A 13322-nucleotide genomic window follows, 5' to 3' on the forward strand; every position below is an offset into this window, starting at 1 on the left:
ATCCATTCCACCTTCCATATCTCTCAGCTTAAGAAGAAACTAGGTGATCAGGTAGCTACCAAGTACTGGTGAAGTGGCTTAATGCACCTATGGAGGATAGTACATAGCAGGATCTTCAAGATTTTTAGCTGAAATTTCCAGATTTTTAAACTGGATCCTTGAGGACAAGGATAATTTCCAGCGGAGGGCATTGTTATGTTCCAATTTAAATACTTTCCTGTTTTAGCATTCTATTAAATACATTTTCCATTTCAGTTGAATTAGTTTAGTTGAAATTAGGTGGCAAAAATAGGAAGCTTCTAGAATCTATTACAGCTGTTAAGTCTGCACTGTTTCCACTGTTCCAGGAAACAGTTATAACAACTTTTCCCGCCAATTCCTAGTAGAGATTCAGTGCCTATATTAGCTTGTAATAGCGGAGATTGACTCACTTTTGAGAATTGAAAGTTAAGTAAAGCAAGTTTCCTCTGTTTTCTCTCTTGAAGGTGTTTGTTTAGGAACTACTCCTTCGAACACTTTTTCTGTTTTCTCTTTGAGCTTTCCCAATAACATGAGGCTATATCATGAGGTGGCTCAGTCCAGATCAGGTATTGCTATTTCACAATGAAAGTATTCCTTAGACAGTCTTGAGGAGATAGGATGTAAACCCATTGACAAATCTATGAATCTGAATGCCAAACTCCTTCCAGATTGGGGGGAGCCACTCAATTATCCTGGAAGATATAGGCGGTTAGTTAGTAAATTGTCCAGAAAGTGTTGTCAGTCAATCTATGGATTCTCCCTATATAGTCATTGGTATGCAGTAGCCAGCATTCTGCAACATGTAAAGTACGCTATAGGCAAAGGCGTACTCTCCAAGGATAGAGGCCATCTGCAGATTGCTGGATATACCAAAGCTTTAGGATCACCTTTTGATAGACGTTCTAAATCTGCATTTGAGTTATAGTAGGAGGTAATTTGGTGTCTTGGATGAGTTATAAATAGAGTGTGGTTGCTCGATCTAGTGCACAAGCATAATATCAACCAACAGGTGTAGCAACTTGTCAGCTAGTTTGGATTAGTGGCAAGACAGTAACAGGAAAATAGTTTTAATAAACACTACACTGCAAAAAAAACATTTTAAGCAATGATTAAATGATGAAGCCACTAGTGGTGAGTAATAACTCAGACTTGGAGGAAGAATAGACAACCTGCATTGGGATCATCAATACTAGCATAAGACCACCCAGAAGTGAAGCCAGACCTAGTTGCTGGTAAAGAAGAACCATGGCAATGACAATCCGAAATGGAGCTGACCATAAAACATGAAGCTGCTGGCATACTTGCTGAACAAATTAAGAATAACATTAACGGCTATCCAACAAAAAGTGATTAACCTCAATGAAAAAACACAATATTTGCTAGTCATCTATAATGCATATAAAATAGTAGTCATACAAACTTGTCTAAGATCCTACATTAGATACCCCCAAGCAAATACTGAAACTAAGACCCTTGGGTTCCATTAATTGTTAATAAACAATGTGGAGGCATCTGTTTCATATTGTAGTCTGTCATCATGGATGTCAAATAAAGCCGACATATCATTTTAACAGATTCTTCGTATGGAAGATATAATAGCATAGATCATTGTAAGAGTAAGTTAAAAATTGGAGATGAGTGAGCATTGGATCATTGACTAGTTGTTGAGACTAAACAAAGGAATTCTTTTTAGTGAACGTGTCACAAGCTTACTCCTATTTTTTTTTGGTAAGATTTTGTAAAAACGAAGAATTCAATTTATTTTCTCTCCTATTTACTACGGCAACGAAGAAGACACCTTTGACTTCCATAAGGAACAATACTGAAATAGCTGTTGGATAATACTTGTAAAAGAAAAAAATGTAAATCATTTATGATATTGAATAACTAAATGGATTTCAATTTTTGAAACCTTGTGAAAGTTAAAGAGAATGCTTGTACTTCAATAGTGTTGGATATTGTGATGTTTCCAAATAGAAAGTGTAACATAACTTGGGATGTAAGGGAGTACTTGATTTAATTTCAACATAGAACATTTAGCCAAATATGTAACTTTGAACTTATCTCTGCTGTCACTAATAATTTGCACCGCTATTATATGGTCCCACACTTAATTACTATAAACTGAACCTTTCTTTCATGCCTTACCAAATTTTTCTGCCATGTGGCACCATTGTACATATTAAAAGGAGGGACGAAGACATAAGAGAGTGTTGTTCTATGATACCTGAAGTGCATTAGCATCTGTTGTGATCATATTTGTAATTTTTCCAGATGGAAACTGCTTACGGTCCTCATGTGTTAATCTCACAGATTTGCGGAATATGGCTGCAACCTTAACGCAAGAACAAATAACTCTTATTAACCCACTGACAAGACTTCCAAAAACAGATTATGATGTGATCCTCTACACAACTAAAAGTCAGAAAATTGCAGCCCAATATCTTTGTGCCATCAAGTTTAAAAAATATGTACATGGTATACAGGTAGTGTATACTTCATACTAATATACATATACTATACATACATATAATATACATATCTTAAATACCTATACACATAATATACATATTTACACAAACCTATACATAAATATGCATATGCATACACAACATATACACACACCATATGCAAGGAAGTGTGTATTTAGTGTATACTTCAGCAATTTCTGGTACACTAGATGGCCGAATAGTATATATCCATCCCTTAAGATATACAGCTTAATATTTTATAGGCAATTTCTTCAAAGTAGGAAACAGCTTCTAGAGTTGTCATAGTTAAAACTAATAACATATAAGATTAAAAAACTAACAGGAAAATAAGTACATTGACTAGGGTAATGTGTTTGCACAAAAGGTGCAAGGTGAATGGGCTTATCTTTGTCTCCACAAAATTATGATTGTCAAACAAAGTTAACAAAAGTTCTGTTTTATGCTATACTTTATTACTCTGCGTTTACCAAAGAGCATAATTTTGTATCTTAGAGTTATGATGGATGTTTTATGGTGTTCATACCCATATTGTCAAAGTTGTTGCAACATAGGGAATTTAATCGTACATAAAAAAGAAGGGAAAAAAAAAAGAAATTGGTCTTCATGATTTATCTTGGCAGTGAAGTAAAGAATAAGGTAAAAAGAATATCATTGAAATCAATCATGTGGGCAGCGTGCTCAAGTGTATAGAATTGTTTACAAACAGAAGAGACTGGAGGACAATCCAAAAATAAGAATAGGACATGCACTGTAGTATTAAGAAAGACATTACCAGAGTTGATCTCATCCTGAAACCAACACGCATGACATTCTGAAAGTACTGAGCTTCACATAGTACTCCAAATGACTGGACCAAGTAAAAAATACAATTGAGAAAGTATATATAAGCGGTTATATTGTACAAAATTCTTTAGATAAGCAAAGTTAAAGGAATTCCCAGATATTCAAGTTCTGAACTATCTAGTGTTGAGCAAGAAGAAACCAGGTGATCACCATTACATAATTTAGATAATATAACTAAGTTCAACAATGTTTGCTAAGCATCAAATAATATATATATATACACAAATACATATATATAAAAATACATACACACACACACACACTTCCTTCTAGAACAATGAACAACAACAACATGCCCGGTATAATCCCATGAAGTGGGGTCTGGGGAGGGCAGAGTGTATGCAGACCTTACCTCTACCTCAGAGGTAGAGCGACTGTTTCCGATAGACCCTCAGCTCAAGAAAAATCGTCTAAAGCAGTACAGAAAATAAGTAACAGTCGTGTTATCAAAAGCGAAAAGCGCCAAAAAGCTCTAAGGTCAGCTGGGACTAAAAGCCCAAAGAAAAGTGTGGGTTTCAATGGAAAAACGCACAAAGGATGAAAAAATACAAATATTTATGTTTAGTCCAAGACTAATAATTTTAAGCATTAAAGAAAAATATATGAATAAAGAAATTGAAAAACAATTATGATTAACTGAAACGTCAATAGTTTAGTGTCACCTCTTCAAAAGAGGCTCGGTGGCAAGGAGAAACTTGAAGACGAAATTGAAGCGCACATAAAGTGAAGTAAAGCGCTCAATACGTTTTGAGCCTCGCTTTAAGGCTCAAGCGCGCCTTTGACAACACTTATAGACGTACAAGAAATAGCAAATAGTAACTATGAGAATTAATGGAGAAAATATTACTGAAATTGTTGTGTCTAAATTATTATATTGAGACCATATTTATAGAAACTGCATTCCAATTCTATTCCTAATAGGATACTACATTACAATCTCTTTCCAAGTAGAATTCTATATGCTAATCCTATTCATATTCTAACACTCCCCCTTAAGCTGGTGCATAAAAGTCATATGTACAAAGCTTGTTACAAATCTAATTAATACGAGGACTGGTGAGAGACTTGGTGAAGATATCTGCAAGTTGATCACTTGACTTCACAAATTTTGTAACAATATCTTCCGAGAGTATCTTTTCTCTGACCAACTGACAATCAATCTCTATGCTTGATCCTCTCATGGAACACCGGATTAGATGCAATATGAAGGGCTGCTTGATTATCACATACAAGTTCCATCTTACCAGTTCTCCAAATTTTAATTCTCTCAGCAATTGTTTGAAACAAACCAGCTCGCAAGTTGGTGCAGCCATTGCTCGATATTCTGCTACGGTACTAGATCGAGCAACCACACTTTATTTCTTACTCTTCCAGGACACCAAATTACCTCCTGCTAAAACACAATATCCAGATGTAGAATGTCTATCAGAGGATGACTGCCAAATCAGCATCTGTATATCCAATGATATGCTCATGGCCTAGATCCTCGAAGAGTAGTCCTTTACCTGGAGATAACTTTATATATCGCAAAATCCGAACAATAGCATCCCAATGACTATCACAGGGGATGTCACAAACTGACTTACAACACTCACAGGAAAAGAGATATCAGGTCTAGTCACTGTGAGATAATTCAACTTTCCAACCAACCGCCTATACCTTCCAGGATCACTGAGTGGCTCTCCCTGTCCTAAAGGAAGTTTACCATTTGGATCCATAGGAGTGTCAATGGGTCGACATCTCATCATTCTTGTTTCCTCAAGAATGTCTAAAGCATACTTGAACAATACCTGAGCTGGACTGAGCAACCTCAATACATAGAAAGTATTTCAATCTGCAAAGGTCTTTAGTCTGGAAATGCTAAAAGAGATGTTGCTTCAAGTTAGTGATACCATCTTGATCATTGCTGGTGATAACAATATCGTTAACATAAACCACCAAATAAATACACAGATTTGGTTCAGAATGGCGATAAAACATTGAATGATCAGCTCCACTACGAATCATGCCAAACTCCTGAATAACTGTGCAAAACTTTTCGAACCACGCTCTAAGGGATTGTTTTAAACCATAGAGTGACTTGTGCAATCGACATACAAGGATACTAGACTCCCCCGGAGCAACAAAACTAAGTGGTTGCTCCATATAAACTTCTTCCTCAAGATCACCATGCAGAAAAATATTTTTAATCTCCAACTGATAAAGAGGCCAATGACGAATGACAGCCATAGAGAGAAAAGACGAGGCCAATGACGAATGGCAGCCATAGAGAGAAAGACGGTCTGATGCTATTTTAGCCACGGGAAAGAAAGTATCACTATAATCAAGTTTATGACCTCCCCTATGATAGTCATTGGGATGCAGTTGTTTGTATTCTGTGATATATAAAGTCAGCTCCAGGTAAAGGACTACTCTTTGAGGATTGAGGTCACGAGCATATCAATGGATACACAGATGCTGATTGGGCAAGATCACCATCTGATAGACGTTCTACCTCTGGATATTGTGTTTTAGTATGAGGTAATTTGGTGTCTTGGAAAAGTAATAAACAGTGTGTGGTTCTCGATCTAGTGCAGAAGCAAAATATCATCGAGCAATGGCTGTAGCAACTTGTGAGCTAGTTTGGATCAAACAGTTGCTGAGAGAATTAAAATTTGGAGAAATCGGTAAGATGAAACTTGTGTGTAATAATTAAGTAGCCCTTCATATCGCATCAAATCCAGTGTTTCATGAGAGCACTAATCACATAGAGATTGATTGTCACTTTGTCAGAGAAAAGATACTCTCAAGAGATATTGTTACAAAATTTGTGAAGTCAAGTGACCAACTTGCAGATATCTTCACCAAATTCCTCACCGGTCTTCGTATTAATTACATTTGTAACAAGCTAGGTACATCTGATTTGTATGCACCAGCTTGAGGGAGAGTGTTCGAATATGAGTAGAAATAAGAATAGTATATACAAAATCCTACTTGAAAAAGGATTGTACTATAGTGTCTATAAATAGGGTCTCGATGTAATTATGTAAACACATAATTCAATAATATTTTCTCACAGTAACAAAGTAACGAAATCCTAAGAGTGAACTGACTCTACTAAGACCCCAAATATCGGAATGAACTAATGAGAAAATAGACTCTGAACGACTCTCAATACTACGTGAAAATGTAGCACGGGTGTGTTTCCCGAGTTGACACGACTCAATCTAATGTGGATAGACTAGACAAACTAAGCACCATCTTTTGTAGCTTAGATAGACTAGGATGTCCCAAACGTTTGTGAATAAGGTCGGGAGGATCTATAGCAGAGCATGCTGTGAAGGAATTTGAAGAGGTAAGATGTTAAAGGTCTTGTGACTCATGTCCTATGCCAATTGTCTGTCCTGTTTTGCGGTCCTGCATTAGTAAAAAACCATCAAAAAAAGTTATACTACAATCAAGGGTACGTGTCAAACGACTAACAGATACAAGATTAAAAGGAAAACCAGGGACATAAAGAACAGAGTCTAAAGTGACAGAAGATAGGGGTTTGGCTTGTCCAATGCCTTTTGGCTATGTTTGAACTACATTAGCTAAAGTAAAAACTAGAAGAGATTGTGAATAAACAATATCAAACAAAAGTGATTCTTCACCAGAAATATGATTAGAAGCGCCTGAGTCCACAACCCATGATCCAAAGGTAGGAGATTGTGCAGTTGAGGCTATTGGTAGAAATATATGCTTACTTGCTTGAAACTGAAGATACACATTATATTCCTTGCCAGATAAATACACATGTTGATCACGTGTTAGACTGAGCAATATGAGCATTTTTCGATGGTCGACCATGCAGAAATAGCATATTACACGAGTATATCCAAGTCTATTACAATAACTACACTTAGGTCGAGAATAGCATACGCCATGAGTATGTCCAAACCTTTTACAATAACTACACATAGGTTGAGATCTTCCAAATCGACTTTCCTCTCATCGATTCTACATAAACTGTGACATCTGAGTTTCTGATCTCCTCAATAAGATTCAGATTTAATCATGAAAAAAAAAATACTGCCGGAACTTGTCCTGGGGAAAAGAAAACTCGCTGGATATAAGATCTGATGTCTGAGAGTTGCTCTGAATCAGAAAATAATCATATGAGTAGCCTCGGAATGAAGAAGCGAGGCTACTGGAAAAAAAAGAAACTGCCGTAAAAGTCGCCGAAAAATATTGCAGCACCGGCGCGTGGGCTGACGCGCTGGCCAGAATTTTTCTGCCAGCAGCGCGTGAGGGCACGTGAGAGGCCTATTGTCGGCGAGTCTGACAAGGGTTTACTCGCCGAGAAATTCCGATCATGATGGTGGTGTTGGTTTGTTTTGAAATACACCGCCATAAAATATATTTGTTAGGACAGCAGCTTCTGTCACCAGGCAGTGACGTCGGAATGATATTTTCCTCGCGAACCTTGATCTGATACCAAGTGAGAATTAATGGAGAAAATATTATTGAAATTATTGTGTCTAACTTATTACATTGTGACCCTATTTATAGACACTGCATTCCAATCCTATTCCTAATAGGATATTACATTACAATTCCTTTCCAAGTAGAATTCTATATGATTCTATATGCTATTCCTATTCATATTCTAACAGTAACAATAACGACAAATAGTAACTGGGGAGTAACTACAACAAAATAATTAATAGTCGAACTATAAGCAACAACAAATAATAACAAAAATCGAAGGATAAGAAACTAACGAGGGAAAATTACAACTACTAGTATGGACGGATAAGAATACAACACACTGCTACCTACAAACATTCTATCCTAATGTATATCCTCTACAACCTCCATCTAGGGTCATGTCCTCGGTAAGCTGAAACTATGTCATGTCTTGTCTAATCATCTCTCTCCAATATTTCTTCAGTCTACCTCTACCACTCCTAAAACCAACCAAAGCTAGTCTCTCACACCTCCGTACTCCGAATCATCTCAGTCTCTTTTTCTATATCTTGCCCTCCACCAAAGCCACTCCCACCTTGTTTCGAATATCCTCGTTTCTTATCCTATCTAATATGCTCATACATCCGTCGCAGCATCCTCATTTCTGCAACTTTCAATTTCTGAACGTGAAAGTTTTGGACTATTTAACACTCTGCCTCATACAACATAGTTAGTCTAACTACCACTTTGTAGAAATTTTCTTTAAAGTTTTGGTAGCACCTTTTTATCACACAGGGCTCCAGATGCAAGCCTCCATTTCATCCACCTTGCACCAATACAATAGGTAACATCCTCGTCAATTTCTCCATTTCTTTAGCTAATAACCCCAAGATACTTAAAACTTCCTCTTTTTGGAAGACATGTGTATCAAGTCTAACTTCCACACTAGTTGCATGTGTTACGTCAAGTGTTCTGTTTTGGTCCTGCTTACCCTGAACCATTTAGACTCCATGGTCTGTATTCAAACCTCCAAATTAGCATTAACTCCTTCACGAGTTGCATCTCTCAAAACTATGTCATCTGAAAATAACATAAACCATGGCACCTCACCTTAAATTTGACTCATTAATGTATCCATCATCAAGGCAAATAAACACAGGCTAAGGGTTGATCCCTGGTGCAACCCCATCAAAGCTGGGAAGTTCTCCGACTCTCCTGCCACTATCCTTCCTAGGACTTGGCTCCATCATACATGTCTTTGATCGCCCTAGTATAGTCAACAAGTATACCTCTAGCATCTCCATAGAACCTCCCTTCGAACTTCGTCATAAGTCTTTTATAGATCTATGAACACCAAATTTAAGTCCTTCTCTCACAAATTTATCACCTCTGATACTTCGTACATCATCCTCTATATTTGTTAGATGCTTGCATGTCTTTCTTCTCCGATGTATATTTTTGCGGGTAATTCCACCCAGATTTGAAGGGTAAAGAATGTGCCTTCATGTTTTAGAGTTATTTCTTTAAGAATCCTATTTCCAGTAACTCTGATTCTAGCCCATTTATGATAACTCTGGAGCTTTGTCTCTACCCGTCTCCCTCAATGATCACTTTTGAGTTTAAACACCTCATTCGACCAAAAATGCAGTAGTAAACCAACGACCCCCATCCATGCAGTGCTCGAACAATGCTTCAGCAGGACCCCTATCACTGGTGACCACCATTGCAAACTAATGATGTTTTATCAGTTCCATATCCCCTTCATGACCTATTCAGCATTGATTAGAAGCAAATTCGGAGAGGAATTTTCTATCACCCATGTCAAAGATATTCATCCTATGGATGTGCTGCCAAGTACAAGTAGCCCATTTTCTAGTATCAAACAGAGTAGGTCCTACAGATTTGTCGCAGAGAATAAAACAACCAAGCACTTACTCAAAACCTCTTTCTGATGAGATTTTAACTTTTTTTTTTATATGAATAACATTTCCTCCCACCTGCCCCCCTTCTTTTTAAGACTTCCCTCTTTCTGCTCCTTCATGAAACCATCTAGAATTTCTCGATGCATCTGCATAATGGATCTATGTGAGGAAGGTAGGAGGAGATTCAAAGCACTTTTCTATTTTGATAGGTTTGCACCAAGGGATCAACTCTTAGTCCATTTTTATTCGCCTTGGTGATGGATGTTCTAACACGACATATTCAAGTCGAGGTGCCTTGGCGTATGTTATTTGTTGATGATGTAGTTCTAATTGACGAGACCTGGGAAGAATTTAATGATAAGTTGGAGGTTTGGAGACAAACCCTAGAGTCTAAAGGATTTAGGTTAAGCAGGACCAAGATGGAATACTTGGAGTGCAAGTTTAGTGATTTGATGCATGAGGTTGGCGTGGTAGTGAAGCTGGGGTCTCAAGCCATTCGAAAAAGAGATAATTTAAAGTATCTTTGGTCTACGATTTAGGGGAATAGAGAGATTGACGAGGATGTCGCACACCATATTGATGCAGGGTAGTTGAAATGGAGGCTTGCTTTGAAAGTGATAAAAAAGTGCCTCCTAATCTTGAAGGCAAGTTCTACGGAGTGGGAATCTGGTCGTCTATATTGGAGCGAAGTGTTGACCAGTCAAGAACTTCCACATTCAAAAGTTGAAGGTGGGGGAGAAAAGGATGTTGTGATGGATGTGTGGACTTATTAGGAGAGATAAGGTTAGAAATGACATAATCCGAGAGAAGGTGAGTGTGGCTTAGATGGAAGACAAGATGCGGGAGGTGAGGTTGAGATGGTTCAGGCATGTGATGGGGAGGGGCATAGATGCCCCGGTATGGAGGTATGAGAGATTGTCTATGGATGACTTCGGATAGGGAAGAGGTAGGCCTAACAAATATTGGAGGGAAGTGACTAGAAAGGACATGGCGTAGTTATAGCTTACTAACGACATGATCCTAGATAGGAAGGTTTGGAGGAAGCAAACTACGGTAGAGGGTTAGTGGATAGGAGAACGTCCTTGTTAGTAGGTAGGAGCGTTTTATTTGTAGTTATGTTTGCAGTCGTACTATTATGTTTGAGTTTTATAGTTTCTTGTTCGTGTATTTTGGTAATGGTGAGATAGATAGTGTATAGTATTACTCTATAGGTGTCTTGTTTCTTTTATTATCCATTTGTGTGTTATCCCATTTTGTTTGTTGTTTTTATATTTTGTTAAATTAATATTTGTCCTGAGTCGGGGGTCTATCGAAAACAGTCTCGCTACTTCGTCTGAGGTAGTGGTATGGACTACAAAAACTTTACCCTCCCAGACCCACTGTGTGAATACACTGGGTATGTTGTTTTTGTCTGCATAAGGGATCTCTTTATCCGTCAAGTCTCAGTTCTCTTACATGGTTTTGGTTGTTGTAGTAGTTAATGAACCTACCAACATGGTTTTGGTTGTTGTAGTAGTTAAAGAACCTACCAACATGGTTTTGGTTGTTGTAGTAGTTAATGAACCTACCAATACTGTAAGCAATTATGTTCCATCCTGCATTGAATGTAATTTTCGGAATGATTAGAACTACCCTTCTCCTTCTCCTTCCACAGATACTGGTGATACTAATGAAACGGCCAAAGCTTTAAAATTCCTTGCACGGAGACTTAAAAACTCTCTTCTTTTCCACCTTCTAACTCCACTGCATCTATACTTCACAGCTTCTCTCAGAATCCGTACGATCCATTCCAAGGTTTTCCTGTCCAGAGACATCCTTGTAGTGAAATTCCTGCTCTTTTCAGTCCATTCAAACCACGAATCGGTTGTGTTAGTGGATCTCAAAATGTCATAAGACTTGCAACCGACCGCAAAATAAATGTTATCCATCTGAACAAGAAAAGAAAAGGAAAGAAAGAGAAAAGATGCTTTCCGGTGATCAGATAGACCACCATAATCCAGTCACGAATTCAAGAAGTAACTTTAATGCATTACCTCGGAACTAGTGCCTGGGAACAAATTTCAAAACAAAAGCATTGTGAATGTTAGTTAATGCAGCACTCTTGATTTATTATTGTTACCAGCAACAACATCAGGTCAAAATGATGCTTGGCTCTAGATCCATCATCAATTATGAACTCTCTTCCACAATCCTCTAGTGACAATTCAAAAATGTATTTTCTCCTCTCACAATCCTAATCATACTTATACCATGTCGAGTAATCATTAATTATCATCATCAACCATCAATTTTGTTGGAAACATGTAAAACATCATTGCAAGGGTGTTCTTCATTATAAGGTTGAAAAAGATAATCAGAAGTCTCATTTCAAAATCTCAAGATGTTTTTGATAGAGGCAAACAGGTTTTGGATACAGTTTCTAACTGTTAATGTCATGGTGGATATGGAGCTAAAAGTTAAATGACAGCAAGGCTTATGATTAAAAACAACAAATACAAGGGGGGTCTAGGGAGGGTAGTGTATACGCAGACCTTACCCCTAGATTGGGAGGTCGAGAGGTTGTTTTCGATAGACCGTTGGCTCAAGAAAAGAGCAAGAGTAAAGAAGCCAAGGAAAAAATACTAAACAAGGCAAGAAAACTTATGATTATGAGAACTAAAATGTATTCATTCTACTTGATTGAAAGAAAGGGTTTGGGGTAAAGTGAAGACAGTGGATTTCCTTCCAGATGTCCAGGGGGGAATTCCTGTTAAGATAACAAAACAGTAGTAAACTTCTTTGATAGTAGCAAAGGGATTAGGTACGGGATTCCATTTTCACAATTGCTTTTTATTTTAGTCATTCAAGCTTTTATCAAGCTTATGGAGAAATATTACTGGAGGGTGTGTCAATAGATTATAGGTGAATAATAAATTTGGAATTTATCTCTGTTTCACATCAATTATTCATAGATAGAACACTCATTTTCTAGCCCACGTCAAACAGTTCTCCTAGTTTGGTTTGAGGCAATCTTTTGGGCCACACATTGATATGATAAAACGGGCAGCACGGTGCCACACATTGATATGATGAAGTTTAAATTACTCTCAATAAGGAAGGTTCATAATGGGCCAATTCGGCCTAAATCCTTTAATGTCACAGCGCTTCAGTCTCAACAAAATATTTAGTAATGCCGAAAATATTCAAACTAAAACAATCATTAAGATACTTAAGAAGAGACTAGGAGGATAGAACAAGCAATATGTATTTAAATTGGGGCTCCAATAAAGTACTTTTTCAACCACTCCTATCAATTACCTTTCATTAGTGGCCAAGAAACCAGAGAAATTAATGAGTGAACTCTATGGGAAGGGGCCAATGGAGCTTGTTTACCTTCTGCGTGACTGCTTATTTGCAGATTACCCTTGTTCAACCAAGCCCTATTGCATAAGCGGTTGTCGAAGTTTGCTCATAAAAAAGATGTTTTATTTTTTGCCAGAACAGCAAAACAGGGATGTCTCAGAAATGGAAGGTTATTGGAGGAAGCCACAAGTTCACATGGGGTGAGGAACATAAGGACCAGAATAAGTCCTTAAAATTCATGGGTTATGTAATTAACAAACACTAATCATATCTT

The 13322-nt window shown here is 37.4% G+C and overlaps 1 protein-coding gene across 16 annotated transcripts in view; it reads right to left on the reverse strand.

Annotated features, from left to right (window-relative positions):
- The window catches only part of LOC107879895 (ABC transporter C family member 12), a 119895-nt gene that overhangs the window by 48166 nt on the left and 58407 nt on the right, over window positions 1-13322 (reverse strand). For 14 of the 16 annotated variants that reach the window (XR_007052600.1, XM_047407576.1, XM_047407564.1 and 11 more), the window contains 3 exons: window positions 3286-3360; window positions 2249-2356; window positions 1191-1325 (listed from right to left, as the gene is read on the reverse strand). Coding sequence is in view for 15 of the 16 variants with exons in the window: in XM_047407576.1 (XP_047263532.1) it covers window positions 1191-1325; window positions 2249-2356; window positions 3286-3360 (318 nt within the window). In the remaining variant the exon portion in view is untranslated. The remainder of the gene's footprint in view (window positions 1-1190; window positions 1326-2248; window positions 2357-3285; window positions 3361-13322) is intronic. The other 2 variants (XM_047407572.1, XM_047407561.1) reach the window with 1 other exon arrangement.

The sequence above is a fragment of the Capsicum annuum genome, chromosome 1 (genome assembly GCF_002878395.1).
Source record: "Capsicum annuum cultivar UCD-10X-F1 chromosome 1, UCD10Xv1.1, whole genome shotgun sequence".
NCBI classification, from domain to species: domain Eukaryota; kingdom Viridiplantae; phylum Streptophyta; class Magnoliopsida; order Solanales; family Solanaceae; genus Capsicum; species Capsicum annuum.